The 26,599-nt window shown below is 43.2% G+C and overlaps 1 protein-coding gene across 1 annotated transcript in view; it reads right to left on the minus strand.

Annotated features, from left to right (window-relative positions):
• Window positions 1–241: 241 nt before the first annotated feature.
• Window positions 242–26,599, minus strand: part of MUSK (muscle associated receptor tyrosine kinase) — a 57,935-nt gene continuing 31,577 nt past the window's right edge. The window contains exons 9-17 of the mRNA XM_032097250.1: window positions 24,159–24,422; window positions 19,230–19,405; window positions 18,766–18,789; window positions 15,589–15,677; window positions 15,080–15,239; window positions 13,623–13,812; window positions 13,101–13,292; window positions 6,790–6,938; window positions 242–4,928 (exon numbers count right to left, since the gene is read on the minus strand). Of these exons, the coding sequence (XP_031953141.1) occupies window positions 4,252–4,928; window positions 6,790–6,938; window positions 13,101–13,292; window positions 13,623–13,812; window positions 15,080–15,239; window positions 15,589–15,677; window positions 18,766–18,789; window positions 19,230–19,405; window positions 24,159–24,422 (1,921 nt within the window). The 3' untranslated portion in view covers window positions 242–4,251. The remainder of the gene's footprint in view (window positions 4,929–6,789; window positions 6,939–13,100; window positions 13,293–13,622; window positions 13,813–15,079; window positions 15,240–15,588; window positions 15,678–18,765; window positions 18,790–19,229; window positions 19,406–24,158; window positions 24,423–26,599) is intronic.

Consider the following 26,599-nt stretch of genomic DNA (forward strand, 5'->3'; position numbering starts at 1 on the left):
CTTTCCCTTGTCCAGCCCTTAATGTGTTCTCATAATGTAAAGGTTCTTACTGTGTTCCTATAGCACCAAATTTAATCCACCAAAACAACATGCCTTTGAGCACACATAGTAAGTTGACTTATTACTGCAATGTAACCACTGTAAATATGTAATAAAGATATTTTAATAAAATGAAATACGTCCATTTTCAAAAAACAAAACCATACTGGAGAGAATAGAGAGAAAAGCATTAGTATTATACTTTTCAATGTCTCTTTATTTTATAAAATATTGCACACATGAGTTACACAAGTTGAGATGATGAGAAATGTACATCTCTGCTAGGGATGTCTTTCAAAGCCATCATTCATGAAGGTATAACAATCACAGAATAATAACTACCATACACCCTTGGGTAAATGAGACGAGACAGTTATGTTTAGCCCACAAAGTGTTTGAAGGGAAGTTCCTCTGAACCAAATTTGATCATGTTGCAAACAGTGTCCAATCAGTTACGGAATATATGCTTATAAAAGTGCATTTTAAATGCAACTGTTAAATAAAGGCACAGGAGCATGAGAGGATTTCTGTGCTGTTTGGCTGATCGGATGTCGCAATAGTTACCCAGGATAAAGATATATATGTGCTGCCAGTGTTTAAGGCAGCACACTTCCAGAGGGAATGGGTACGTTGAATGTGTTGCAAATCCTCTTCTTGGGGTTCTCATCCAGTGCCCCAGATTGCTGGCTCCCTCTGCTATCAGTGGGAATGGGAACCGAAGCACCAAAAAGGTTCATTTTAAATTCATGTATTAGTATGGTCCCTGCACAAGGGTGACATGCGAATTCATGAAGTGTTCCATATTTTTTGGGCCAGTATGGACAGAACTAAATGTAGAAAAATGCTCTGCATTGCAGCACACAAATTTTCTAAAATGAACACAAAAATGTTCATTTTTGATTCGTCCTCTCTCTCCACATGAATTATAAATCCAAACTAGAGAAGCAAAATATTTTTGCTTCCAAGCAATTTTTTGAGTAACAAACTTTTCTTTCTCTTCTACTCTCTCATAATCCCTTTGTTTATTCCCATTCAAAATAATTCATGTTACATGATAATAATACAGGAAGTCTAGAAGAATCTGGTATAGCAGACTGTATAGCAGAGAATGAAGACAGCAGAATCTTAAACATAAGGAGAAGAAAAAAATCTGTGTAAGAAGGCATGTCATGAAAGCAGTCAGCCTCCAGCTCCTAGCAAGCTGAAAAGTGTACAACAGAAGGAAACAGTAAAATCCAGCTACACACTAAGGCAGCAGAAGTTCTGCTACAGTTTAATCCTCACAGGACAGCACCATTTAGGTGCTAAGCCCTCCTGCTGGATCGGTACGCAGAAGCGATTACCATCCCTGGAGAGCACGTTGCTGAGAGCTTCTCTGAGTCTGTCTTGAAATGATCCTTTTCCTCCTGCAACAAAGGAAGCTTTTTCCCTCCCGACCTGCAGTCCCTGACTGCCACATACTTCAGTGCATGCTTATAATGCAAAGGCTGGAATGCTGGATGAGGAATACCAAATTTTCCACTGCTGTCCTAAGTATGGGGTCGCTGAGAGAAGCATTTGGGAAAGGAAAATGAGGTGAGAAGGGTTACACTTCCAAGTTTGTGGGAGTCTTTCTTTCACAAAGGAAGTGAATGAAAATTCCAAGCATGTGCCGTTACAGGCAGCTAACAAGAAGAAAGCTGTAATTGTGGTTTCAAAATCATTTTCCTGGGGGAAAGGGAGAATGAACAATTGAAGCCAGCACTGGGATCCTAGAAGGCAGAAAGGCAGACTGTCCTCCAGACTGTAAATGGGTGTGTTTGTTTACATTTAGCTCATGGTGCAGGTTTTGCATCTGTTACTGTGCACTTTGCTTAGCCTGAGAATCATTCCATCTTCAGAGGAGGTGCTAGGTACCTGGACCCACACCACTACCCACACACAACTTCTGACCCTCTCTAAAGAGGGTGACAAAATGCCTGGTGCCTTGAGCACTGCAAGGATCTTGAACGTGCACCCAGCCTTACAGAGATGCTGCAAGTGCTGGGCTCAGCTTGGCAGAGGCTGCAGGCACGTCCACTCAGCTGGGGATGCCACTCAGCTGGGGATGCCACTCACACCCCATCCCTCCAGGCCTGCCTCCTCACTCCTGCCTCCTCAGAACATGAAGACAGATAGGGAACTGATACAACCTAACAGAAATTTAATGGTGCACACTGCAGGGTGGTCATAATGCAGTAACAGGAGCTATATAAGGACTCTAGTATAACTTTTATTTAACTTTGGGGTTTTCGAGGGTATTTGTCTTTAGCATCCAAACCTCAGTAAACTGCTGTGTCATAGTAGCATCCTGGTAGGACTGCTAAATGAGTAAGACAGCACTGGCCATTTTGTGCTCACTGTGCAGATACCCTTTTAGCACTTCAACATTTTGCAGCCCAAACTTCCTCCCTGCCACTGTCTTTGGTAATTGCAAGCTCTTTGCTCCAAGTGAAAATGACACCAGTGGTCTGAAAACGTGAAACTACGCTCTTGTGGCCACAGTCAGTGCAAACTATGGCTATTAAAAAAAAATACAATAAAAATAAAAACCCAAACAAACAGGAGAGCAGCAGAGGAAAGTATGTTCTTTCCAGTTCTGTTCTTCACAATGGTTGACAGATCTTTTCAAGCTTACCTTTCAGAAACCATGGGTAGCTGCTCTTTGCTGCTGCTTTCTGGGTAGGCTAAACCAGTGTGTCCCAGTTACAGAAGCCACACTGAACACTCATTCACTGGCACTCCTGCTCTTCAGTCATAATCCACATCCCAGACTCAGAATATATTTTGTATCAGCAATGAGGCTCTGGGACAACTGTTCCTCACTCCACAAGAGCTAAAATCTTACACCTGTCACCAGAGGAATAAAATTTTTTCTGTCGCTGAAGTATCTATTACAATTTGGAGCACTTTTAGCAGAGAAGCACTTGGCGTTTGGAGATGGGCTGCAGGCTATGTGTAACTGAGGCAGTGTCATCTTTGCCCTGCAGGTGGACAGTTGGCAATACTTGTTGTGTGAATCCACTTTCTCCACCTTCTCCTAACTGACAGGTTGTCTCTGAAGGCCACTGCTGGCAGATATCCACCTTCCTTACTTCTGTATCTCTAAAATGCAGTACAAGGAAAGGTGGCCAGCAAATACTGTAGTGGGACTTAGGAGATACTGTCAGGAAAGGAAAACCAGAAGCAGGAGGCAAAGATTGTAAAGGAAAAGGAAATAAACAATTAATTCAACCTGCCACATTTCTGCAACAGGGGCTACCTTTCTCCCTGCTTTTGGCACGGTGAGGACCATGCAGCAGCAAATAAACATACCTTGGATGCCTACAAGGTGCAGGACCAGGCCTTTGGGATTAATTTCTCCCTTAGCACCAAATGGCTTTTTTGCTTCAGGGGAAAGCAGGAAAGAAGTGCTTCAATGCTTAAGGAAAGCTTTTAGGTGAGAGTTTAACAAACATAAAATGAACATCACTCTGGATTTCCCACACTGAAAAATGGAAAGTGTCATGCTTGACAGGAGTTTGCTTGTCTCTGTAACATAAGATGCAGGTGGCTGCCAGTAGTCCAGCAGGCTCCTGTTTTGATTCTGTCAGTGTTATTGTCATGAGAGTGGAAGTTAAAAGGAAGAAGAAAGTGGCCTATGGCTTCAAAAACATCCTTTATCTGCAAAAAAGAACTAGTTATGCAAAAACAAAATAGTAAACAGTATGCAAAAATAAAATAATAAACAATATCCCCAAAAGAAGATTGAACTCTGCAATCTTTTTTTTTTAAATAATACTTGAAAACATAAGAGGAAGGGGGGGGAAAAGGTAAAAGCCAAGAGCATAAATGCAGAAAGGCATGGCGGGACCTGTTAGGCAGGGAAAAAACATTAGTTTGCCAAAAACATTGGTTTGCCTTCCCTGGGCAATCCTGTGCTCCTGGAAATGCTAAATATAAGTACTGAGTTAGCATGGCCAGCACTTTCAGCAACCTGAGTCCTGTCTTGGTGGCTAAATGTCAGCCCTGTGGTTTGGGAGGTACAGTCCCACTCAAGGAGGTGCATAAGGGGGTCCAGTCTTGGTAGTGGAACAAGCCGTTTCTCCTCCCCTGAGCAGACTTTGTGTGAAGCCACCATTGCTCAGAGCTCATGGGCTGGTCCAAGTCAGTGTGGATAGGTGGACATAGGAGTCAAGGAAGAAAATGCACCCCTCAGACCGACATGTTGGCCACAGCCCTCTCGTACATGCGCTCCAAGATGCGGTGGATGCTGGCAAAGCCTGGCCGGTCCGCAGGCAACTTGCTCCAGCAGAGGCGCATCAGGTTGTAGAGCTCCAGGGGACAATTGTCTGGGCAGGAGAGGACATTCCCATCCCTCACATAGTAGATGACCTCCTCATGAGCCATCCCATAGTAGGGCTGCATGCCATAGGAGAAGATCTCCCACAGCACCACTCCATAGGCCCACACGTCAGACTCTGTGGTGTAGCGGTTGTAGAAAATGGACTCAGGGGGCATCCAGCGGATGGGGATGGCATCGTTCTCATTTGCTTTGTAATAGTCAGCCGAATACATGTTCCTTGAGAGACCAAAATCAGCAATTTTGACCACCATGTTCTCCCCCACCAGGCAGTTCCTGGTGGCCAAATCCCGGTGGACAAACTTGCGCTCAGAGAGGTACGCCATGCCAGCAGCAACCTGCTTGGCAATGCAGAGCTGGCTGGTGCAGCACAGTGCCAGGGGGTTCGGGAGGCGAATCCTTGTGTCCAGACTGCCCTGCGCCAGGCTGCAGAGGTTGCGGGGTGAGCGGTCACGCAGGTACTCGTTTAGATCTCCGTAGGCCATGTACTCAAACAGCAAGCACATCGGCTTCCCAACCGCACACACGCCTGGGAGAGGACAGACCACACAGGTCATTTGGGTAGCAAAGAGAGTTCTGCTGTGCAAAACCCAGAAAGTCCAAAAATACTTACACAAAAGGGAGACTTTTAATAATGCATGAAGGGCCAGAGAGAGGTGACCATGCAAATACCATCCACTTCGCATGCATCCATCATGCACGCTGTCTCTTTTGAAGCTCCTTCATCAGGCACCTAATGCTGAGCTCTGGGCGACGCTCACAAGTCATGCACTTACCTGCATGCACGATTTTTCTTGACATCCCAAGTAAAATACATACTTTTGGAGCTATGTTTAATTAAGAGCCCAATCCTGTTTAAGTTAGCCTTAACAAAAGTATTGCCTTTTCCCAGGTGCAACTACAAGGACTTTCAGGAAGTAACCTTTAAAGTTCTCATCATGTTATTTTTTAATTCTTTTATCCGTTGTAATTATTGTACTAATAGTAACATTGTTTAAGGGGTTACACATAGGCAGGAAGACTTCAGAAGTATTCACAAGGGGCATGTTCAAGGGTTCAGTGGAACACTTGAATTGGAATGAAACTCCCACCCTTATGGATTTTTTTTTTTTTTTTTTTTTTTTTTTTTTTTTGATAGCTCATGCAAAAAAATACTTGTTCAGGAATTACTTTTGGCATGACAGATATTCAAAAATGAAAGAAAGATAAATCAAAAACAGACAGCAGAAAGGAGACATATGCCATATCTGTTAAATGCAGAATGCTGTCCCACTGAAGGGCACATGCTTGGCTCTTCACCAGCTTTATTGGAGGGCCAGCATTAACCACACTTCCACAAGCCTTACTGATCATACAGTGATACAGTAAAAATATGTGTGCCTATCATTAAACTGCCAACCATCAAAAGCCAACATTTAAAATGTATGTGATTTGCTTTCTTAGGGCCATCCTTTAGCAATTGGTGGTGCAACTTATTGTGAAATCTGAAGTTGTGGTTGACAACCTAATATTTGAATCTTCGAGGAAAAACTAATGGCTGTTCCCAATGTGATGAAATCAGGATCTGACAAGCATGTCAAGTGTATGTGATAGATTTATCATCTAAGCTGTCTTCAACAATGTGGCTGTTTCTCCACAGCCCCATGATGTGAAAAGAGTTTGTTCTGTACCTTTGCCCTTCTCTGGCCTAAAATGTGTTAACAATAAAGGCAAAGTTTAGTCGAGTTTGGTGCATTTCCTGCTTTGCTTTTCTGTAGCCAAAATACCTGTATCAACCCAGACTTCCCAAAACTGTGGTTTATCCATTTCAAAATGTTGTGGAGCTTCCTACCATAATAAATCAAGATCTCAGATGCCTGTTCACAGGAATCAGATCTGCATACAGCTACTTAGAGCAGGATTGCCAGATGAAAGTGACCAGCAGCATCTACTTCAGACAAAAAATAACTATTTTCTAAAAGAAAATTTGGTCAGCAGCTTTCTTCACAAAAAATGCCTTATTAGCCAAGCTGCAGCAAGACTTTCTTAAAAATAACAACAAAGAAAGGTTTCCTTTCAGATGAGAATGGAAGGAAAGGAAGAGACCATTTTTGTGGCTGGCTTTTTTTGTTCATTTAATTTTGGTTTTTTTAATGCTATTAAGTGCAGACATCACAGTAATAAGTGGGACCTATAAAATTAACAAGACTTGTGCCACTTCTTTTAAGTACCCTCAAAATAAATCACAGTTCCAGGAAGTTCATGTCTTCCCTGTAAGACGTGTGTCAATGTTATTAGATTGGAAGCAGAGCTAGGCAGCAAGACGGCCAGCAGTATACTCAGTGCAGCATGAGGAGAGTTTGATGTGATGCACCATCCTGTTAAGGTAACAGGATACCTCCCTGAGATACCTAAAAGCTTGACGATATTCGGATTGTCAAACTCTGCCATGAGAGCTGCTTCTCTCTGAAAGTCAGCCTGCATGTCTGCAGATGCTTCCTCCTTCAGCATTTTCACAGCCACCATGGTGAAAGGTTCATATGGCAGCAGCCCTGGGGCCCTGCAAGGAGAGAGAAAAGAGGAAACCATCAGTGATGAATGCATGCACACTAAATGTAGGTTCTGTTTCTGACACAAAAGGAGAGGCTGACAAAAAAAAAAAGGTGGAAGGCCCCAGAACCAACAGAAGGAACCTTAAAGCCCAGTTTCGTCTCTTGGGCCTGCAATATGCATTGCATATTATAGAGATATTTAGTTTGGTTCAGGCAGGACTAAATTCAGTATAGCTTTTTCTGATCACTGGTCTTGCGGCTTACAGACTCATTACCATGAATGGTGAAGACATAAATTAATTACATGTTGCTAAGCAGCAGCCTATCCCTAGTCTGGAGATCACATAATAAACTTATTGGAGGACAGGATGGACTCTTCAGTCCAAACAATTCACTTTTGGGGTGTAATGACAGGGCTTAGCAGAGTTAAAAATAAACCCATTTTATATGAAATTGATGAAAGAATCTCCTTTCCCATACCTGGCACAATGGTGAATTCAGTATATCTGGCTACTGTTAGAGTGAAAGTAACAATTACAGTAAATATATTCCCTTGGTTTTCTTAGGAAAATAGTCTTTTTTCACTGTTCTCTGAGTGTGTGTGTGGCATGTGTATGCACCTGGGATTCAATAAGTTATAAAACCATTAGCTAATTTCAGCTGAATTTAATATGGTTTAGCTGCAGTCTAGAAAACAGTTTCTGTTCCTACAAGATTTGTGGAAACACATGACAGAACAGAAGGGACAAAGCAACCTGTGCTTTGTCTGCAGAACAAGCTAATGTGTAAATACACGTTTTTACACTGGTGAATCTTCAGCTAAAGATTATAGACACAAATCCTTAGGGAACAGAATCCTGACTTAGAGCAACAAATTTGTTTTCTTATCCACAGGTCCCTGCACCCTCAACAAGTTTAATTAGATGGGCTTGCCAAAGATTTAGGGGTAGCTGTTGCTGCAGAAGAGTAACTTTCCACTCTTCAAACATGCACCAAACCTCAGACGTACATTTTGTTTCCTGTGCAAATTCTTCCCTGGGGCCTTGCACCTAAAACACATTCCGTACAGGTAGCCAGCCAGAGACTGTGGAGACTGGTGCCCATTTATGTGTCACATTACTGCACCAGTCTGACTGCCCTCCCATTGCTCAAATGCCAGGTCATTTTATATTTTATTGCTCAGTAGCAGCTAGAGGAGATTCCAATTTCCAAAGCAAACTTCCAGTTTCCTTGTCTTCTACTTCAGACGCATGGCGGTTGCAACAGTTGCACTTGGATGCTGTAAATGTCAAATGTCACTGGATGGCAGGGTGTCCATCAAGAAAGGAATCGCAGGTGGCCAGATCACAGCTGAGACACTCAGGCAAGGAGGTCTGGCATGCCAGAGCAGAGGATAAGACCCCACACTTGTCTGCTACTGCCTCCATTACAGCACAACGTCCTCCTTCTTTTCCCTGGTGCTGGCAGCAGTTTCAAGTCCAGTGGGAGGGGAGGAGTATGAGCACCAACCACCTGCTGTCTAAGCACTAGAGCCAGCAGCAACAGCCTGAACAAAGCAGTAGAGAATTTAAAAGTAAAAATAAGAGGCCTTTGTCTCTTCCAAATGGTGTCACAGATTACCACTCATCCCTGACTAGCAGACCCAGCACAGTGCCAAAGCAGGGGCAAGCAGAGCTCAGTTCTGCAGGCTTTGGAGACAGAAACTCACCCCAGGCTGAGGTACACCCAATCATTGAATTTCACTGAATCCTGTAATGTGTAAACTAACCTGAATGTAACCAAGTGAGATTAAGCTGCACAAAGTCTTTTAATTGGCCTTCATGCAACAGCCAGAAATTTCACCTTTGGTAGCTCATGGTGATTCAGTACAGTTCTTATCAGACCCGGAAAACTCACACTGATCTGGCACAGAGGCAGAGACTGTCTGAAGTCTTGGCAGACGGCTATCAAAGCTGACCCCTTTTGTGCCCTAAAGACAGTCTTTGCACAAATCTGCAGGGGAGCCATGGGAAGCTGCTCCCTCTGAACTTGGAGAATTCAGGTGGAGGGTCAGAAAGGGGAGTGTTTTCTGAAAAATAGGTTAATTCTCTTCTAGAACTGGGAAGAATCAAAAGAAATTACCTTGGGTAATCTCTCTTGCAATTAATTAAATGCTGAAGAGAAATTTACATTGTTTGTGCACGGGGTGGAGAGCAGCAGTCCTTGCCTGCTTCACCACCAATGTATTTGTGCACCAGTGGCATCAACCAGCTTTTAGGTACATGCTATTCAAAGAACTAACCAGTGGTACACTCAGGAATTTCAGCCTGAGCCTATCTAGAGAGCACCTGACTTAAGTTCCCAGTCAGGTTTTCTTTCCAAAGCAGTAACGATGTAAAAAAACAAGGAGCATTTTGAACCTGTCTTTGAGATTTTGTCCTGTCCCCATCTTGCTCAGCATAACTCAGTTGGGTTCTCTTAGACCATTAAATGATGCAGTTAAAGTCTGCTGAATCTGGTGGAAACCTACCTTTACCGTCCTTTAGTTAAATTAATTTGTGAGCAGGAGACTGCTCTGAATCATCAGGGGCTCATTTAGAGGGGGAAGTGAAGGTTGGCGGTTTTTTTTAATTAACACCCACACGGTTTTTCAGCTGTATATGAGACAGCAGATCAAAGAAATAACCTTTGCAGATGGAGAGGAGATGAGGAGACTTCTGTCAAGAAACTCCAACTATAAGGACAGCCTTGTCCCTAAGGAGGGACAAGAAGTTGTACATTTGTAGTGTAGGTCTACTGCCCTGCTAGCAAAAACTCCATACTGGCCTACTAGCAAAGACTCCACATCCAGGCTTTTAGGCAATCCTGATCTTCAGGCTTGGCCTGGACCACACAGCTCCAGCTCTGGGAGAAAACTTGCATGCTGGTCTGCACTGAACTGCACAGAGCTGGTGCTCTGCTGGCTTGAGCGTGGTCCTCACAGGAGAAGAATCAGCCACAAGGACCCAGCTAGAACAGACCTGAGCCAGGCCCTGAATTTTGTTTTAAGCATGGTTACTTCCTTATCGTTCCAAGTGTGAAGCTGCTCCTGGTGAAGACAGCAGCCTTTCAGAAGAAGCTAGTAAATGATAGCTAGACACTTCCTGTCCTAACATGTTGCTTGACCCAGGAGTGAGTAAACACTGAATCAGGGCTCACAGCAAGCCAGCTGGCAAAGGCATCGCTGGCACTGTGTGCAGAGCTGTGTTTACAGAAGAGGGAGAAACATGAGAGCAGGAGAAGTAAGAGGATTGCTAAACTTAGCTTGAGATGTCCATTTAACACATGTAGGAAAGTACATTTTATCCTTCTGAGATGGGAAGGCAATAATTTGAGTTGCGATAGTTTCAGTAACCTGGATGGACACACAGCTTTTACTACTAGATCAGCAGTCTGTACTGATATGCCAGCTGTGCACAGCCTGTAGCTTATTATAAGGGATTACAATAATTACAAAAATTACAATAAGTAATTATAAAGCCTTGGAGGGACTTTTGATAGAGATGGTAATAAAAAAAAGGAGGTCCCTCGGAAGCAATATTTCTGTGGCTCCTTCCTTGAGCCACAAAGAGCAGGCATCTCTCAGGATGTGGTACTCTTCACTTTGCAAATGCTAGATGAGATGTGATGCTTTCTTTTTTTTCTCCCAAGTCTTTCTCTCTCAGTTTCCACTGACAATAACAAAAAGTTTTAATTGAAAGAAATTGCAGTGCTGGAGTAGATGAAATCCACATAAAAGGTCTTTACACCACTTTGGCACTTGCTTAACCCAGCACTTTAGTGACATTTGAATGCCCTTTGAGAAGTCTTGCTTGATATCCATGAACGTAATTTCCAGCTCAGAAAGGTCTGTGCAGCACATAGGTTGTATTAACGCTCCCAGAGCAGGGCCAAAGCGGCACTTTGCAGGAAGAACACCTGCCCTGCTCATGCACCACAGCAAGGTGAAGACTCCTGCAGCATGACCAGGAAGGTGATGCACCTCAGGATACCCCAAGGGCTGTGCTGGGGCTGGGACAAGAGCTGCCCTGTGTCCCTGGTGTGCAGTGTCCCAAGCACAGCTGTTGCACAGTTCCTATAGCTTTGTTCTTGTTTCAAGCTCAGATGCGTTTGGCCATCCAGGCTACAATCCATCACAGGCTAAGCATCTGTGATGATCCCACTGTGCGCCCTTTGAATTCTGTTATTTTTAGCTCTCTCTAGTAAAGAAAAATATGCCTGCTTTTCTTCCATTAGAAATAATTTATCTCTTCATTAGAAAAAAAATCCATCACAGCTATTGAAACTGTTTCCCAGCTGTAACACATTTAACCTGTACGGAACTCATTTTCTAGCAGGTACATCAACAGCATAACTATAAACATTACAAATATCTGCATTATGACTGCTTTTTGCAAGGATAGTCTTTTGCCTTTGCAGTCAACAGACACATTTCACCGAGCAGATCTTGGCTCATGGTGGGACTCTGATCCTTCCCTGGGTTTTTTTGAGGTCATCATACACAACTCCAGACACAGCTACAAAATTAGCCATGTCCCATACTTGTTAACTGCAAAGGACAAAGATAACTGTGCTGACTAAGCATGGAACTAGGCAGCCTATACACTTTCTGTCAGGAGTTTGGGGATGGGACTTTAAGAGGAAACCATTACTATCCAAAGATTGTCTTGCAAAAATTATAGATTCTGTCAAGACAAACTAGACATCTTCCATCCTCCTCCTCTTTGGGGTTATCAGTTAAAGATTTTTCACATTTGTAGAAGTGCACAATCTCACCTCCCATGATATTAGGGGCTGTCATCTAATATCTTAAATTTAAAACAGGTAACAATGGCTGCAAATTTCAAAAATAAAAAGTGAGAAACTAACTAAAGGGGACACTGTAGAAGTCTAGAAATAAGGGAACTTATGTGTGTTACTCAAACACTGATATCCAGAGAGCCATGGAGCCAACCAAGGATTGTTATGGCTGGAGAAGAGGGCCATACAGAGGTAAGGCAACACTTTTCTGGGACAAGTGTCCTTGTTCTGGCTCCTGGAGGTAAGCACAACACCGCACAGCAGACATGCAGGAATGAGGTCAAGAAGCAGGTGGGAATGGACAGAGGCAAGGGAGGATCAAGAACACCCAAGACCCCCAGAGGTTCCAAACCGTTTCCAGAAAGGTCTGGAAGAAGGGGCTGCCCATGATAACTCACTTGTATAGAAAGTGAGAAAGTTAGCTCCAGGGCACAGAAACTTTACTATAAAAAGGCACCCCCAGAAAGCCTGGGCACACATGTGCCCCGAGACCCTAAACTTCCTGTCAACTGAATTGATGGTGGAGCCAGGACCGCTGATCTCCCTTTTTTTACTTTCTTCCTTTCTTTCTCTCCCTCCCTCTTTAATCCATCTTTCTCTCTCCCTTCCTTTTCACACTACCCCTTTATTCAAAACCCACTGCCCTGTCTTATATAGGAGGGACTATAAAATAGCTATTGCCATGTCAGGTGTGTAATTTACTAATAAAAATTTGTAACTTTTGCAGACGCTCTGACCTTTACTGTTCCTTTTGACCACAAGCATCCACAAATCTTGGGTGTGCATTTCCCATTAAGGTTGGTACACCATAGACACACAAAAAAACCCCTTATTGGCCTATGTGGGGCGGGTTTTTAGGGGATTTTTGGTTTGGTTTGGTATTGTCACTGAATCAAATTGAAATTTGTTCAGGACTGAACTGTAGCATGACACAATGACTTCTGTGGTAATTACATAGATCAGTATTGCTGTTATTATGGCAATCACCACACACTGGCAATTCATAAATACTGGGAAACATAAGAATTTCACAATAGGTCACATGTCACGGGCAGTACTCTTGGCAAAAACAGTGATGATAAATTTAGCCGAACTTTTACACCAGACTTTGGTATGTGAGTAAGACATTACATCTACTAGAGAGTAGAAGAAAAGAGTAATTTGTGGCAAAAGTTTAATACTGACAGATAGTAATGGACAACAAAAACAATTATTCATTCGTACCTGAGTGTTGTGTACCATTTGGTATACGTGCATTTGAGTGGATGGATGGGGGGGTGGATGGATGATTTCCAATGCCAATTTTTCACAAGTACCTCCAGATAAAGAAGATTCACACAGAGACTGCTTACCTGGCTTGGAAGACTCTCCCAAATGCTCCTTCCCCAATATCTCTCACATATTCAATATTGTTCCTGGGATACTCCAGGCTAAGCAATTTTGGATTGAGGAGAAGGGGCATGCGTTGGTACATTGGGTTGGGGTGCAGCCGGTCCAGGAGCAGCTCGGAGGGCAGAGTGGTGAGAGTTGGTGTCTCCGACTCTCTGAAACAACAGAGTGATTTTTGGTCAGTGTGTGCACAGGCCTCAGCCAGGAGATAACTGTTCCTCCTGGGCTTATTTCTTTCAGGATGGAATAGGAAGGTACAGCAGGGCTATTGAAAGAGCCCTGCAGCAAGATGTCATGCCACGTCCCCAGTCACCACGTCATCTTCTGCTCTGGCACAGGAGTTCAACAGAGCTTGCACTGGGCTGCCACAGGCAAAGGCAGGGCTGCTGTCCCCTACGAGGTGTTCACAGGACTTTGCTCTCAGAAACAAGAAAGCCCTTTTTCAAAGCAGAATTTCTTGCACTAAATTAGGTTCCAAGCTTTACCTTTTTTTGTTTTTCCACTGTTTTCGCTGACGGCAGCAAACCAGGGTCACAATGCCAAAGAGCACAACCAGAGCAAAGCTGGAGATGATCGAGATGATAACGGTCATGGAGTACGTAGGGGAAAACGGAGGAGGAGGGGGAAGATTTAGAGTGTCTCCACTTGGTTTTCTTGTTCCTAGCGATAACAATGCTGTAATGCAAATAAAATCATAGGGTTATGCCTCTGCTGGTTTATAGAGCTTTCTCTAAGAGGAATTTACAGAGCTGGCCTGTTGTCCTGAGAATTACTGCCATTACAGATACAACCATACAACCACATGAGAGTACCATACTAGGGAAGCTCGGTTTGCAGGAAGCAAAACCCATTTGTGCTTGCCACATGTGAAAATCCAAGATCTGGTAAAGACCTATTAAGCTGGGAACACAGTTTTGGTATAGAATATTTGCAAGAGTTACAGATGGGGGGTCACATCTGCTTGTGTCTACAGTATTCAAATATAGTAATGTCTGCAGTGGGAAAGATCAATGGTGTACAGTGTAAACCACAATGTATCATGTGTCCTGAAAGGAATCTCCAAGAAGGAGTGTAAGACCACGTAAGTACAGAGTGATACTTTCTTGAAATATCCTCTTGCCCCCAACAATTTGCATCTCAGTGCCTTTATGGAGCAAATGTGGAAAACCAGTTCAAAACACACTTGGCTGTGTTATTAGGGAAAAAAAATCACGTAACTACCTCCTGAGTACTTTCTGAGACATTCTAGAAAATGCATGCAATGATTGAGAACAGAAAGAAATTTAAATTCTTCATCTTAATTGCCAGCTAAACTGAAAATTACTTGTGGTCACTTATGTTCATGGAACCTCTGTTCTCCTCTCAGGAAGTTTCCAAGTGCAGTCTTATGTCCAAGCACTGAGATCCAGAAACTGCGAATCTTGGATGAAATATCTTTCAAAAATTGGTCTTTCTTTGAACAAGAAATAACAGGAAGACAATTTCAACATCAAAGATCAAAGATGCTTCCATCTCTTTTATGTTTATTTTTAGTTAAAATTGGGGGTGGGAGTGGTTATTTCTACTTCATTTACTTCATTTATTATCATTTTATTTATGATTTTAAATAATCACCCTAAACTAAACAATTTTGGAAAACAGCCTGAAACCCTACCTTCTAAACAGTGTGACAAATCTATTTTTCAGAATACCACAGGAAATTTCATTTCATCCTTTGGCATTTATATAACCTAGGGCAAGTTGCTCAATTTGCCCATCTTCCTTTTCCCCTCTTCAAGGGGCACATTATACCTTCTGGTTAAAGATGCTGAGTGAATCTAAGAGAAGACCGAGAACTAGCTGCATCCAGAAGACAGAACAGATTGGTGTACACAGGATGCCAACACCTTGCATGGCCAGAAAACAACCACAGTGGTAGAAATTATAAACTCCAGTTGCCTACCATCTCCACAGGGAGACACGCTGCAGTATTCCCAGGTCACAGCTGGATCCTTTGTGTAGCACCAGGGACGCTCGTTCTCACCTCCTGGATTGCGGCAGTAATTCTCAGCATCAAACAGCTCAGGGAAAACCTGAGGAGTCCTCCTGTGCAAGTGGGGAGCCTTGGGGGAGGAAGCAAATTGTATTAGTGTTTCAGCATAATTTTGCCTGCTATTATTAGTAAAACAAATGAAAAAAACACCCAAAGGAGTGAAGCAAGACAGGGCCTTTCTTGAAACAGACTTTCAGTCACCTGCCAAAATGACAGGCAATGCATCTTGATACAGGAAGCGGAACTTGCAGATTGAAATATGATGAGGTTGTAAAACGCCAGTGAGCTCAAGAATGAAGGCAACCTGTGCCCTGCTCATCCCTTTCACTAAGACTGGGCTGCCTGACTTTGGGAAGCTCCTTGGAAAAGCAAACCTCGAGCACAGCTCTCCATTTGATGGATCTCACACTTATGCACACCTGATCACTCCACTTCTGGCAGGGAATCCCGGATGCTGTGATGTTGGCTGTGCCCTGGTAAAACTGGCCATTGCCACTGTAGCAAGTCCCTGGGAGGGGAAAAAAAAGCATGGGATCAAGGCATTTCAGACCATGTCTTGCAGCAGAGACTCACAGCAATAAAGTTGATGTCATTACATGAGAGCATCTGACAGCATCAGATTTGAAGCACACAGAGGACTAGATGACACAGGCAGGGTAGCCTCCTCTTTACACTCTAATGGATTTTGCACTCAATACATAGGATCAAATCTGATAAAACTTCAAAGAGGGCACTGGAGCTCTCTCAGACTGAGAAAACAGGCTATGTGCCTGTGATGGTTGAGCTGCAACTACCTAGTTCACAGCACATCCATGCAGAAAGTGCAGGGCAGAACCACACTGAACCCATCCAAGCCAAACCAAGGCAGAGAGCAAATTGCAGCACTGGTTCTGTGATTCACAGCCTGAATTCTTACTGGGGCACCAATAGGAAGACACTCATGTTCCTCAGATTGGTAGCAGGGAGCTGGGATTCATAAAGTTGCCCTCCTCCTTCTTCTGTACAGTGCTTATCCTCTTTGATTATTTGGAAACAGCCTATGGTTTTCAGCATGGATGGAAACCCTACCCTGAAGTATGATCTCAACTATGACCTGAAGGAACAGTATCAGTATAAAACTGTTGTTTATAATGAAGATAGTGTAGTCACTTTGCATACACAGGACTTGTTCCAGATGCAGAAAAATTAGGCAGAAAATCTTGAGATTTTACTACAGGAATATGCATAAATGTCCTCATAGGACATATGTGCTCACATGCACCTGTCCTCATGGGAGAGTTTAATGCATGCTGGCATAATCTAGGAAGCAGAAAGAGAGCAGAGGAGAAGCAGCCTTAAGAATTTCAGCTCATAGTAGCTAATCTTCTGTAAACTCAGCTGAGCCAAGGCTAACATTCTATTGATGGCATACATTAGGGTGCACTGAATTGTTAGCCTTGGTAGACAAATTAACAAACCAGCAAATACTTTTGTCATAATTTTATTTTCTATTATGTTCATAACTTTGCAGCTCAGGAAAAAAGAAGAACAAGAGGAAACATGATATGTTCTAAAATTATAATTTTTTAAGCAAATATTATTCATCTTCTTGAAAGTTTTGCATAAGGGTTGACCCAAATTTGACACAAGGCTATGTGTCTGGAGATTGTACTCCTTCTCATGTAGGAGGACCATAGTCAACACACCATCACGACTATCTGCTGTTTTCCTCTTGCATCACCCACTGCTCTCAGGATTGCAGTTATGTATCATGATAGACTCAAGTTACTGAAGTTTTACCAGGTAGCAGACACTACACACAAGTAGGTAGAAACACTGCCTTTAAAGTGTTAACTCCAGGTGAGTGAGCTTAAACAAAGGATCTAGTTCATTTAGCCCTGAGGCATCCAAACACTTCAGTAGAGGAATGATGTGGACTTTATGAGAACACTTAAACCCATCACAAATTCGAGGTAAAATACTCTAATGTGGATTTCTTTGACTGATATGTAAATAGCATTTACGACTCACATCTGCAACAAGATAGCAGCCCCTACATAACCAGCACCTATAGCTCTGCAGAGATGTAACATTTTGTTAAAGTGTCCTGGAATATACTTGTGTGCCTGAGCCCAGCAGTTTGTTTTGCATTCAAAGGGAAGGAAAACAATGCCTGAAACATGCCTCATGACACGGCTAGTAATAAACATGAAAAAGAGTTCTGCACAGATCTGAAATAAATGTCAGTGGGACACCTTGAAAGATCAGTGTGGAGAGCTCTAGGTGCAAGAGTAACACTGAGAAACAACCTCTGAATCCTTCATGCTCTGGAAACGCAGATGCTTTCATAAACTGTCCTGCCACAATGAAGACAGAGGGAATAATATAGCTGGTCCATCTGGGCATTAATGAATCATTTGATAGCAAGCTAGAAAACAGTTCAGTTCATGTTCAACAAACCCTTGTGCACACAACAGTGGCTCTAAAGTAAAAAAGAGGGGGATATATTGCTAAAATGTTACTGTTATATTTTCCTGGTTCATGACTGAATATTGCATGTCTGTGCAATGCCACTCTGGGAAAATGCTGTGGAAGCTGAACAAAAAAGGTCATGCATACACAGGAGACAGAGGATATGTACTGAAACATCTGTGGGGAGGCTGAAGCCATCCCATGAATGCTCCACACATATGCTGACACCCCTGTCTTGTGGTCCCTCCACCAGGGCAGGGATGGCTGCGCATGCAAGCTGTAGGCACTGGGCCCACAAGGTGCTGAAGCCCTTTTCTCCATGTATGCATCACTGGGCACCTAGGGCTTGGGTTGCCAGGTGGAGCCAAGGTTTTTCCATGAAAGAGTATTCCCCAAAATTCTTGATTTTACTTTGGGTTTTGTTGGGTTTTTTTTAACTTTCCCTCTCTCTGTATGAAGAAGGTGCCTGCCACTGCTAAATCTGCAGACCTCACCTGATTAAACAAATAGCAGGAGAGAGATTCTTCCTTTTTCCAGTGAGGCAAGTTCAGTGGCTGAGCTTGAAACTGCGGTTGCATGTGAGTGGAAGAGTTGGGTGTGCGTGTTGCAGCCATGAGCAGCAGCAGGGCAGGAGCCTGACAGAAGTCAAGGCAGTACCGCAGGGGATGTCTGGGTCTCACCACTGGTCATGGGAGGGTCATACAAGAAACAGCCAGGCTTCAGAAGTGATTTGAGGAGAATACTGGAAGGTTAAGGTATTTCAAGACCAGCCTGACATAGGTAACCATATCATTAACATATAAGGCTTGGATGACCTCAGTATCAGAAATACAAATATGGGTAGAGCAGAGCTAGAAGCAATGGGTAGAAAGAAAAAGAAACAGCTGGAAGGAAGGGTACCACCTAAAACCACCATGCCTCTCTCATAAAAAGTTACCAGCCCATGGTCTCCCCAACCTCTGAAGAGCTGGAAATGTGTTTCCCCATGCCTTGGATGTGGAAACCCAGACATTCCCCAGCAATAATAACCTGAATTCAGCCAGCCAGGACAAGCAGAAAACACAAAAATTCTGTGCAAATGGCAGCTTCAATGAAGAATATCGTGTTCACCTCTAAAAACAAAAAGTCTGGAGCAGTCTACTTACTGGTTATGTTCTCCTTCTTAAAATCTGTAAAAAGATAAGACAAGATGTAAGGAGGGATTGTCCAGGATGTGGTATTACTGGATGCTTACTTAGAAGCATGTTACAGGAAAAAGTCCCCTCCCTAGCAGTGCTTAAACAGCTTTTTTCTTTGCAAAAGCAGCTGAGTGGCAATTTTGCTATCATTAGGACCATTTTTTGAGATTGTTATTATCTTCTCAATAAAGATCCAAGCTTTATTTACTTGAGGGATTTTTCCCACACCCCAGTTGGACAAGAGAGGCCAACAGCCAAAGCAGCTGTCACAATTCCATGCACAGGTGCTGACAGGACAGTACCCACCATTGCCTTTTACTTTAGTTGTAAATTATGGATCCTGTCTTTCCCTTCTCCCTTATCAAGAACACAGGTCTCTGGACAAGTCAGCAGACTGTGCCACCTTACCAAAGCAGCCTGTGCCACCTTACCAAAGAAAGGGATGTGGGTGCAGGAGCTGGGATTTTGGTGCAGGCTGGGCAGCCTATTGCATTCAGGAAGAGTGAGCAGCATCAGCCCTGGCTTGTAAATCCCCTTCTGAGAGTTCTCCTCCATTGAGAGCCATTCCTTAAAGCAGTAGAGATCCTTTACAGCAAGGCAATTCTCTCTACATTGTTTTGCAAAAAACAGTGAAATACAGCTGTCAAGTCAATGGCTTGATAAAAATAGCTGCACTTAGCAGTGATGTACAGGGGTTATGCAAGCTGACAGAAATCCATTAATGGGGTGACACTTCTTTAAAGCCAGTCTTTCTGGCCCATAAACCATAAAGGAAACTGTATGAAATGCAACCGCTTCCTTTAGGAAACATACAAAGCTGTATTTTTAATGAAGCAGGGTTATGCTCAAAACACAACACACACCAGTCTGTGAGGAGTTCACTCCTATCTTTTTCTACAGATTTTTTGACATCTTCTACTAATAAACATCGTAGAATCATGGAATGGTTTGTGTTCGAAGAGACATCAAAGATCATCTTGTTCCAATCCCCTGCCATGGACAGGAGCACCTTCCACTGAACCGTGTTACTCAAAGCCCTGTCCAGCCTGGTCACTTCCAGGGATGAGGCATCCAGAACTCCCCTGGACAACCTGTGCCAGTGTCTCACTACCCTCACAGTAAAGAATTTCTTCCTGTTATCTAACCTAAACCTACTCTCTTTCAGTTTGAAGACATTCCCCCTTGTCCTGTCGCTACATACGCTTGTAAATAGTCTCTCTCTCATTTCTAGAGTTAGAATTTTTCAGTATATTCTAAAAATCTCACTTGGCTTCTCTAAATTACACATTGACGTATCATCTACTAAAAGCAAGACATGAGCTGCAATTCTTAATCTTCTTCTATTAAACATTTGTATATACTTCTATTCTCATTTAATCACTATTTTTTTATTTTGTCTACAGACAATTTTAAATCCTTTTTTTCTCTGTAGCTATCTGCAGTAAAAGTTTTACAGTGCCTGGTAAAAAAGTGGCCTGTCTCCTGCCTAGTGTATTACCTCCTTAAAAGTGTGAAACTTTCACTGACAAGAAGTGCTTCAGATGTTTAAATGGGTCTTATATGAGAAATTGTTTGTGAAGAAGGGCAAGGCAGAAATACCTGCACTAGAAAAAAAAAAGAAAAAGAAAAAAAAGAAAACACACCATAGTGGGAAGTTTGTGTATCTTTTGTATTGGACAACTTATCAGTGATTTGCTTATTTATGTAGCAATTCTTGAGAGCCTGAGTTACAAAACCAGCTTTGAGATCATGTGCAGAGATTACTTTTGCACAGCTCAGCTGAAGTCTTTCACAGATCCACAACTTTTCCAACCATCACACAATGATGCAGAAAGAGAAAGGTACTTCTGGGGTCTGTGGTGAAGGATTTAGCCAAATTCACCACCTGGTGGGCTTATGCAATTTCTTTAATTATACAACAGTTTTGGCAAGAGCAGATGGGCATGAGTTTTAGTAATGACTAACAACTATGCAAACCCTCTAAAGTACCTGGAGGATGGAGGTCATTGGGAATTCTACCAGAGCAACAGCTTTTCTGCAACATTAGTGGGTGCCCTTCAAGTCAGTAGGCTGAAGTCATCAATGCCCAGCTGCTCTGTGCTTGATTTTAGCAAGTCCTGGTTCATTCCTTCCTCCCTTCCATGGAAGCCAGAATGCAGCCAGATGGCAAATTTGTCTTTGTTATGCTAAACAACATGTGGAACAGAAATGACCTTGTGAAGTAAAGAAATATTTAGATAGGGAAATGAGCAAAACTTGCTTTTGAAGCACTGGCTGAGACTTGGGAGATCTGGGTTGAATTAGGTCTGTTCATTCCTGGATCCTGAGCATCCTTAGATAAGTCCTTTATTCGGTGTTCGATTGCAAAACACAAAAGACCACTCTTCTGCAATGCTGTCTGCTCCAGGGTTAAAGGAAGGTTATCTGCACCCTGGAAGAACAGTAAGGCAGCCAGAGGGAGGGATGGTCAGTCACCTCTAGCTGGGTTCATACCATTGTTGTAACACTTGATGCTGAGCAGTGAGAGCTTGCTGAGGTCATATGCAAAGATTACTTCAGATTATTATTAGAAACGTTATGTCATGTAAATGACAGATGGACAAAGAACAGCAATGGCAGAAGACAGCAAGTGTGCCAGTAGTGTTTCTAGGGACCACAAGAGATTATTTAAAAGAAGGTAGGGACACACAGACCCAAACAAAGGGAGACTTTCCCCAACACAAGACTGTTCCCTGCAGCCTGATCACTTCCTATCAGCAGTGATTGAAAAAGAAATTGAGGGTGTTTCTTTTGCTGTTGCAATAGCAGCCAGTGGCAAAAGGCAGATGTAATCAAGAATTATGAGATCTCACTTTCCCTTAAGAACTCTCATTTTAATCAATTTGCATCTAAACTTAAGTGAAACTTTTCCCTTGTGGCTTTCTTCTGTTTCATTTCAACTTGTTTTACTCCCTGATTAATTTTATAAAGCTTTACTCAGCCTGTCAGTTGTTATTCTTGCTAGCTAGCTTCCAAACCAAATGAACATTAAAAAAAAAACCGACATGGAAAGAGGAAAATTGGTGCAGAGAATAAATAATAAGACAAAAACACATAGAAATACATCGAGGGCAATATGTCCCTCAAAATCTGGGAGAACTCTCCCACATCTGAGAGAGTTAAATTCTTACTCATGAAGTATTTCAGCTGAAAACTTGTGTAGTCTAGCCAGCTTCTGCAGAAAGCTATAAAGTTGTCAGTGAAAAGTAGTTAAGATAATTGGAAAGTAGCCAAGACCATGTGAGATGTGTTCAAGAGCCCCCAGACCTCTCTCAGCCATTAAGAAGTTTATATTAGATGTCTGAGTTATCAAAAGGAGTATTGGGCTTTGGAAGAACTGCTGTCCAGCTGATGTGCTCTGAGGACAGGAACTGGGAAGGATACTATTCCAGAACTTTTGTTATGAAGAAAGCTGCAATAAAACTGGGGGGGAGAAGGGAGGAATAATTAATAAAAACCAACAGGCAAGCCCATTAGCGTCTAGACATATTTGCAAATGCTGTAATTGTTAGCTCAGGTGCACCAAGATCAAGTGCATATTTATGTTGATTTATATAATTCTGACTTCAGATGTGCCCCAGAAGTACAGGTCTTCAGTCAAATCACTGTGAGTTCAGGTCTTGCAGGGCCACTCATGAGCAGGCGTAAATGAAGCAAGGCCCAGATCTAACTGATATTCTTTGTAGAGCACTGTGCAAAACCCTTAGCTGACTAATGTGCTGTGCATATGTGGCTGAGATATAAATACTGTTACACATCTTGAAAAAAGGAAGAGAGATCATGTATTTAAGGGCAAAATGACAAAGACCAGAACAATGAGGTGGCAGGGAGGAGCCTACCAGCTAAAAGCAGATTTTAGTACTTGGCTGCATGATTATATCTGGATAGTTCCACATAAACTTCTTTCATAGGATATATGCCACCACTGTGTCAATGGTGGAATACTTGCAGCATAGGTACCAAATAGAAAACTAAATGTATAGTCAATATTCATACTGGGATTTTCCTCTGTGCCTTTGTTTTAGAGATATTAAAGGAGAAGCAACCAACAAGGTCCAGATTACAAAAACAACATGCTGCTGATTGTCCTAAAAAGCCCCTACATAACTGGAGAAATGATTGCCATTAGTCATCTGGCCCAATTCCAACTAGCAGTGTGCCTGCCATATCTGTAGAAAAGATTTGTATTTCATTTGAGACACTTAGAGTTGGGGCTACTCTTTCAATAAACACAGATCTGAATAGTGTTTTAAAATGTGTTTCAAGGAAGACAAGAACAAAGCATTGCACTTTAGGCAGGGATGTCAGCTGCCCAAATGTGAAATGGGTAATGACTAGGGGCTGAATATGTCAGGAAAAAAGAAAGCTTCACCCTGATATATGTATGTGGGGCTGTCCTTTGCAAAGTACACCAAGCAATCATAATTCCATTATGGTTAAAAATAACAAAACCTAGACTGGACAGAAGAGCAAAAGCTACTTGAAGAGCTTGGGAAAACCTGTTTTATTCTAGTCAGAGAATCTGGGGAAGATGTAAAATCTCACTGAAAAGAGGAAGGGAAGAAACTTGCCTCCATGACTAAGGTGGGAGGACAAGGAATGAGGGAAAGACAGCTCAGGAGGTTACATAGTGGGGGAGCAGTGTCTCTGTCACTGGGATGTGTTTACAAATACTTGTCAACAGTAGATTAGCTATAGTGAGAGATGCTTGGACTCCTCAAGGTCCCTGTCAGCCTAATTTCAATGCACATTTCTCTGTATATAGAAGGATACAATAACCACATTGGAGTTTTGGTTTAGCAGGTACAATTACACAGGGAATGTCTCAGGTCTCATCATTTTTGTCACATTTTTGTCATAGCAGAAAGTGCTAAATGATTGGTGTATTGCCTTGGCCAGATTTGTTGCATCTTCTGAAGCCAAATTTACTCAAAATTTCAAAGAAGCAGTTACTTTTTAAGGTAATAATACATACATACTGGACTAGTAACATTTAACAGATAATGATATGTTAATTATTGAAACTACTTATGTAATTCAAATCGATATTTCTTTTCAACACTGTCCTCTAAATACCTGATATAACATAGAAGTCTAGACTTGGAATTCAGACCATACCCTAGCAATGAGCACAGTGAAAGCTGAATCAGTCTGTGTGTACAGAGGAGAGAGCAAAGGGAAAACCCGTGCAAAGCTAGAGGGCACAGTTTCCCTCAGCTTCACTTGCTACTGCAAGCCAGGACAGTCCCTCACCACTCCCCTGCTGCCTACACATCCCCATGAAATGAAAGTGAAATATGAGCATTTTTTTCTTCATTTACCTGCACACTGGTTTTGGAGCTGGCCCAGCTCCCGAGGGATTGCACTCCTGGAAGATGTAGTTACACAGCAGAGACTCAGCAGCCGGTTGGCAGAATGAACTCACCATTTTCAGTTCAGTCCAGGCAGTGTGCACAAGCAGCTCTTGGGTCTCCTCTGGGTCAGCATACGAGGAGTTGAAGAAAACAAGAGCATTCTTCGCCAAGATAGCACTACACACCTCACCTCTGTACGTGCTGCAGTAACCGGCCTCACCCTTGTACAGCCTGATGTTGAGGACAAGAGTACACACACAGAGTAAGCTCACAGCCCTAAACAGCTGCACAAGCACAATGGCTCTCTTTCTGAATGAAGTGGCATGTGTAAGGCTAACAGAGGGCAGAGGAGATGGTAGAGTTTATAACCACTAAAACCAGCTAATTTAACCCAAGAATGAAACTTCTGCAAGGTACCCTGGTGTCATCCCTGGTGAGCTGCAGGGATGAGGCTCTGACCAAGTGTTGTTAACATTATAAGTGGACAAAAGACTGAGCGATCACATAGAACCATGACCTAGCATGACCCCTCACCCTGCCCCTAGGCTCTAATGGGAAAATATTTTACTTTCCTGCTTCCCTGCAGTAGGGATCAGCCATGCTTCTTGCCGCAGTCCTGTGATAACCTGGGATTTTTTGCTCTGCTGTCTAACAAGAGGTAGAGTCTAATTTAAGATAGACTCGATGAGCAGGAGCCAGGTAAGTTCAACACAATCCTGTGCCAGGGAATTTTTCACAAGATCAGACCAAACTCCTGCCTGCCCTTTCTCAGCTCCTGCACCATTCCTGACCCTGCCCCTGCCCCTCTTCCACATGTTTAGCTGGGGGAGTCAGAGACGAGGAAGGCACAAGCCTCTGTGTTTTTCTTCCCTGCAAGGTGCATCTTCTCTCTTCACCACATATCCTACTTTGCAAAGTCCTGTCACATACATGGAGACAGAGCTATGCAAGAGCAATAAAAATCACAATAGGGTCATCTCCTTTGAGGGCCATTTATTTATCTTTCCCATGTTTTTTGCATCTAGAAGGGGACATCTACCCCCCTCCCCCCCACCCTTCTTCTCCGTGGCTGTCAAAAGGGAGCAGCAGGGTAAGGGCAATGCACAGGTCAGCCATGCTTCCAGTAGCTCCCACTATCACCCAACAGCAGCAAGGTTTGTGGGTGAGGAGCTGCCCTCTGCCTAGGCAGCCCGTGGGATGCAGTGTCCTCGATATGGGAGGCAAAGCTGGGAAAACAGACTCCCTGTGTGTGGGGGATGGCCAAATCAGGGCAGGGAGGAGGGCTGGGTGCAGCTGTCCCCACTGCTCATTTGGTCAGTGTAACTGGGGTCAGGGAGTTCAATTCACAACATGCCAACCATTTGGAGCAGTCAACAGAGCTATTTGTATCTTTGCCTTTTATTTCTTTCCCTTGTCCAAATAATCACCCATTGTTGACTGTGGGGTTTCTTGCTGTTTTTTTCTTCAGAAAGCTGGAGGTACATGGACAAGGGATTACACAGGATGCTCACATTTCTGTTCTTCAGATGCTGCTCTCTGCAGATGACACTCCCTGGCCTTGTTTTAGCTGCTCTATTTTGGGCTCCATGTGAATTTTTTTTTTAATTCTTTTTCTGTGTCACTTGGATGAAAAATACAGGAAGGCACCAATCCCTTGAGGTTTACCAAAATGGCAGTGATGCTGTGACACAGCATCACCCCAGGCTCCATGGACACACCTTCACGTGACACAGGAGTCCACCAGCACTCTGCACTAGTCTCACAGCCCATGACATCTCCCCAGCACACAGTAGGTTTCCCCAAAGCAATGCAATGAGCAGCACCCTGCTAGAACTATTCTTGGCATGGCAGGGGTCATGTTATTTATATTTTCCTGATGATTCCCATTGTGCTTAATCTGAAAGTTTCATCCTTCCTGTGCCCCAGAGGCAAATGCAGGGACAGGTGTGCATGGGGTAGCTGTGCTGCTGACTTCAGCGGACTGCAGAGACAGCCTGAGAAGAGCCACCTGTGCTAACATTATGTTTCCTTGCTCTTCCAAAATATGCGAGGAGACAGACCAAGTTGCAACAGAGAAGTAGCAACAACGTGTTTCTCACAATGACTTGTCACAGAAAAGGAATGTCTTACAGCAAATGTTAAGAACATCTATGGGACAGAAGGGCTGAGCTCTCGATCTGTGTTCCCATGCCTGTCATACCTGCACTGGTGCAGGTGTAAGGCATAAGTCTGCCATTGTCATTGAGTGGTCACTTAATCACTTACAAATTCCCTGAACCAATCTTGCAAGCTCCTGTGATGGAGACAACAGCCTTTGCAGGGAGTCTGTGTCAGCAGAAGTGGCAAAGCCATTTGCTCAGACTTTCCCAGGCTCTGCTCTTTTCTCTGATGGCCAAAAGCTTCCAGCC

The sequence above is a fragment of the Corvus moneduloides genome, chromosome Z (assembly GCF_009650955.1).
Source record: "Corvus moneduloides isolate bCorMon1 chromosome Z, bCorMon1.pri, whole genome shotgun sequence".
Lineage (NCBI taxonomy): Eukaryota > Metazoa > Chordata > Aves > Passeriformes > Corvidae > Corvus > Corvus moneduloides.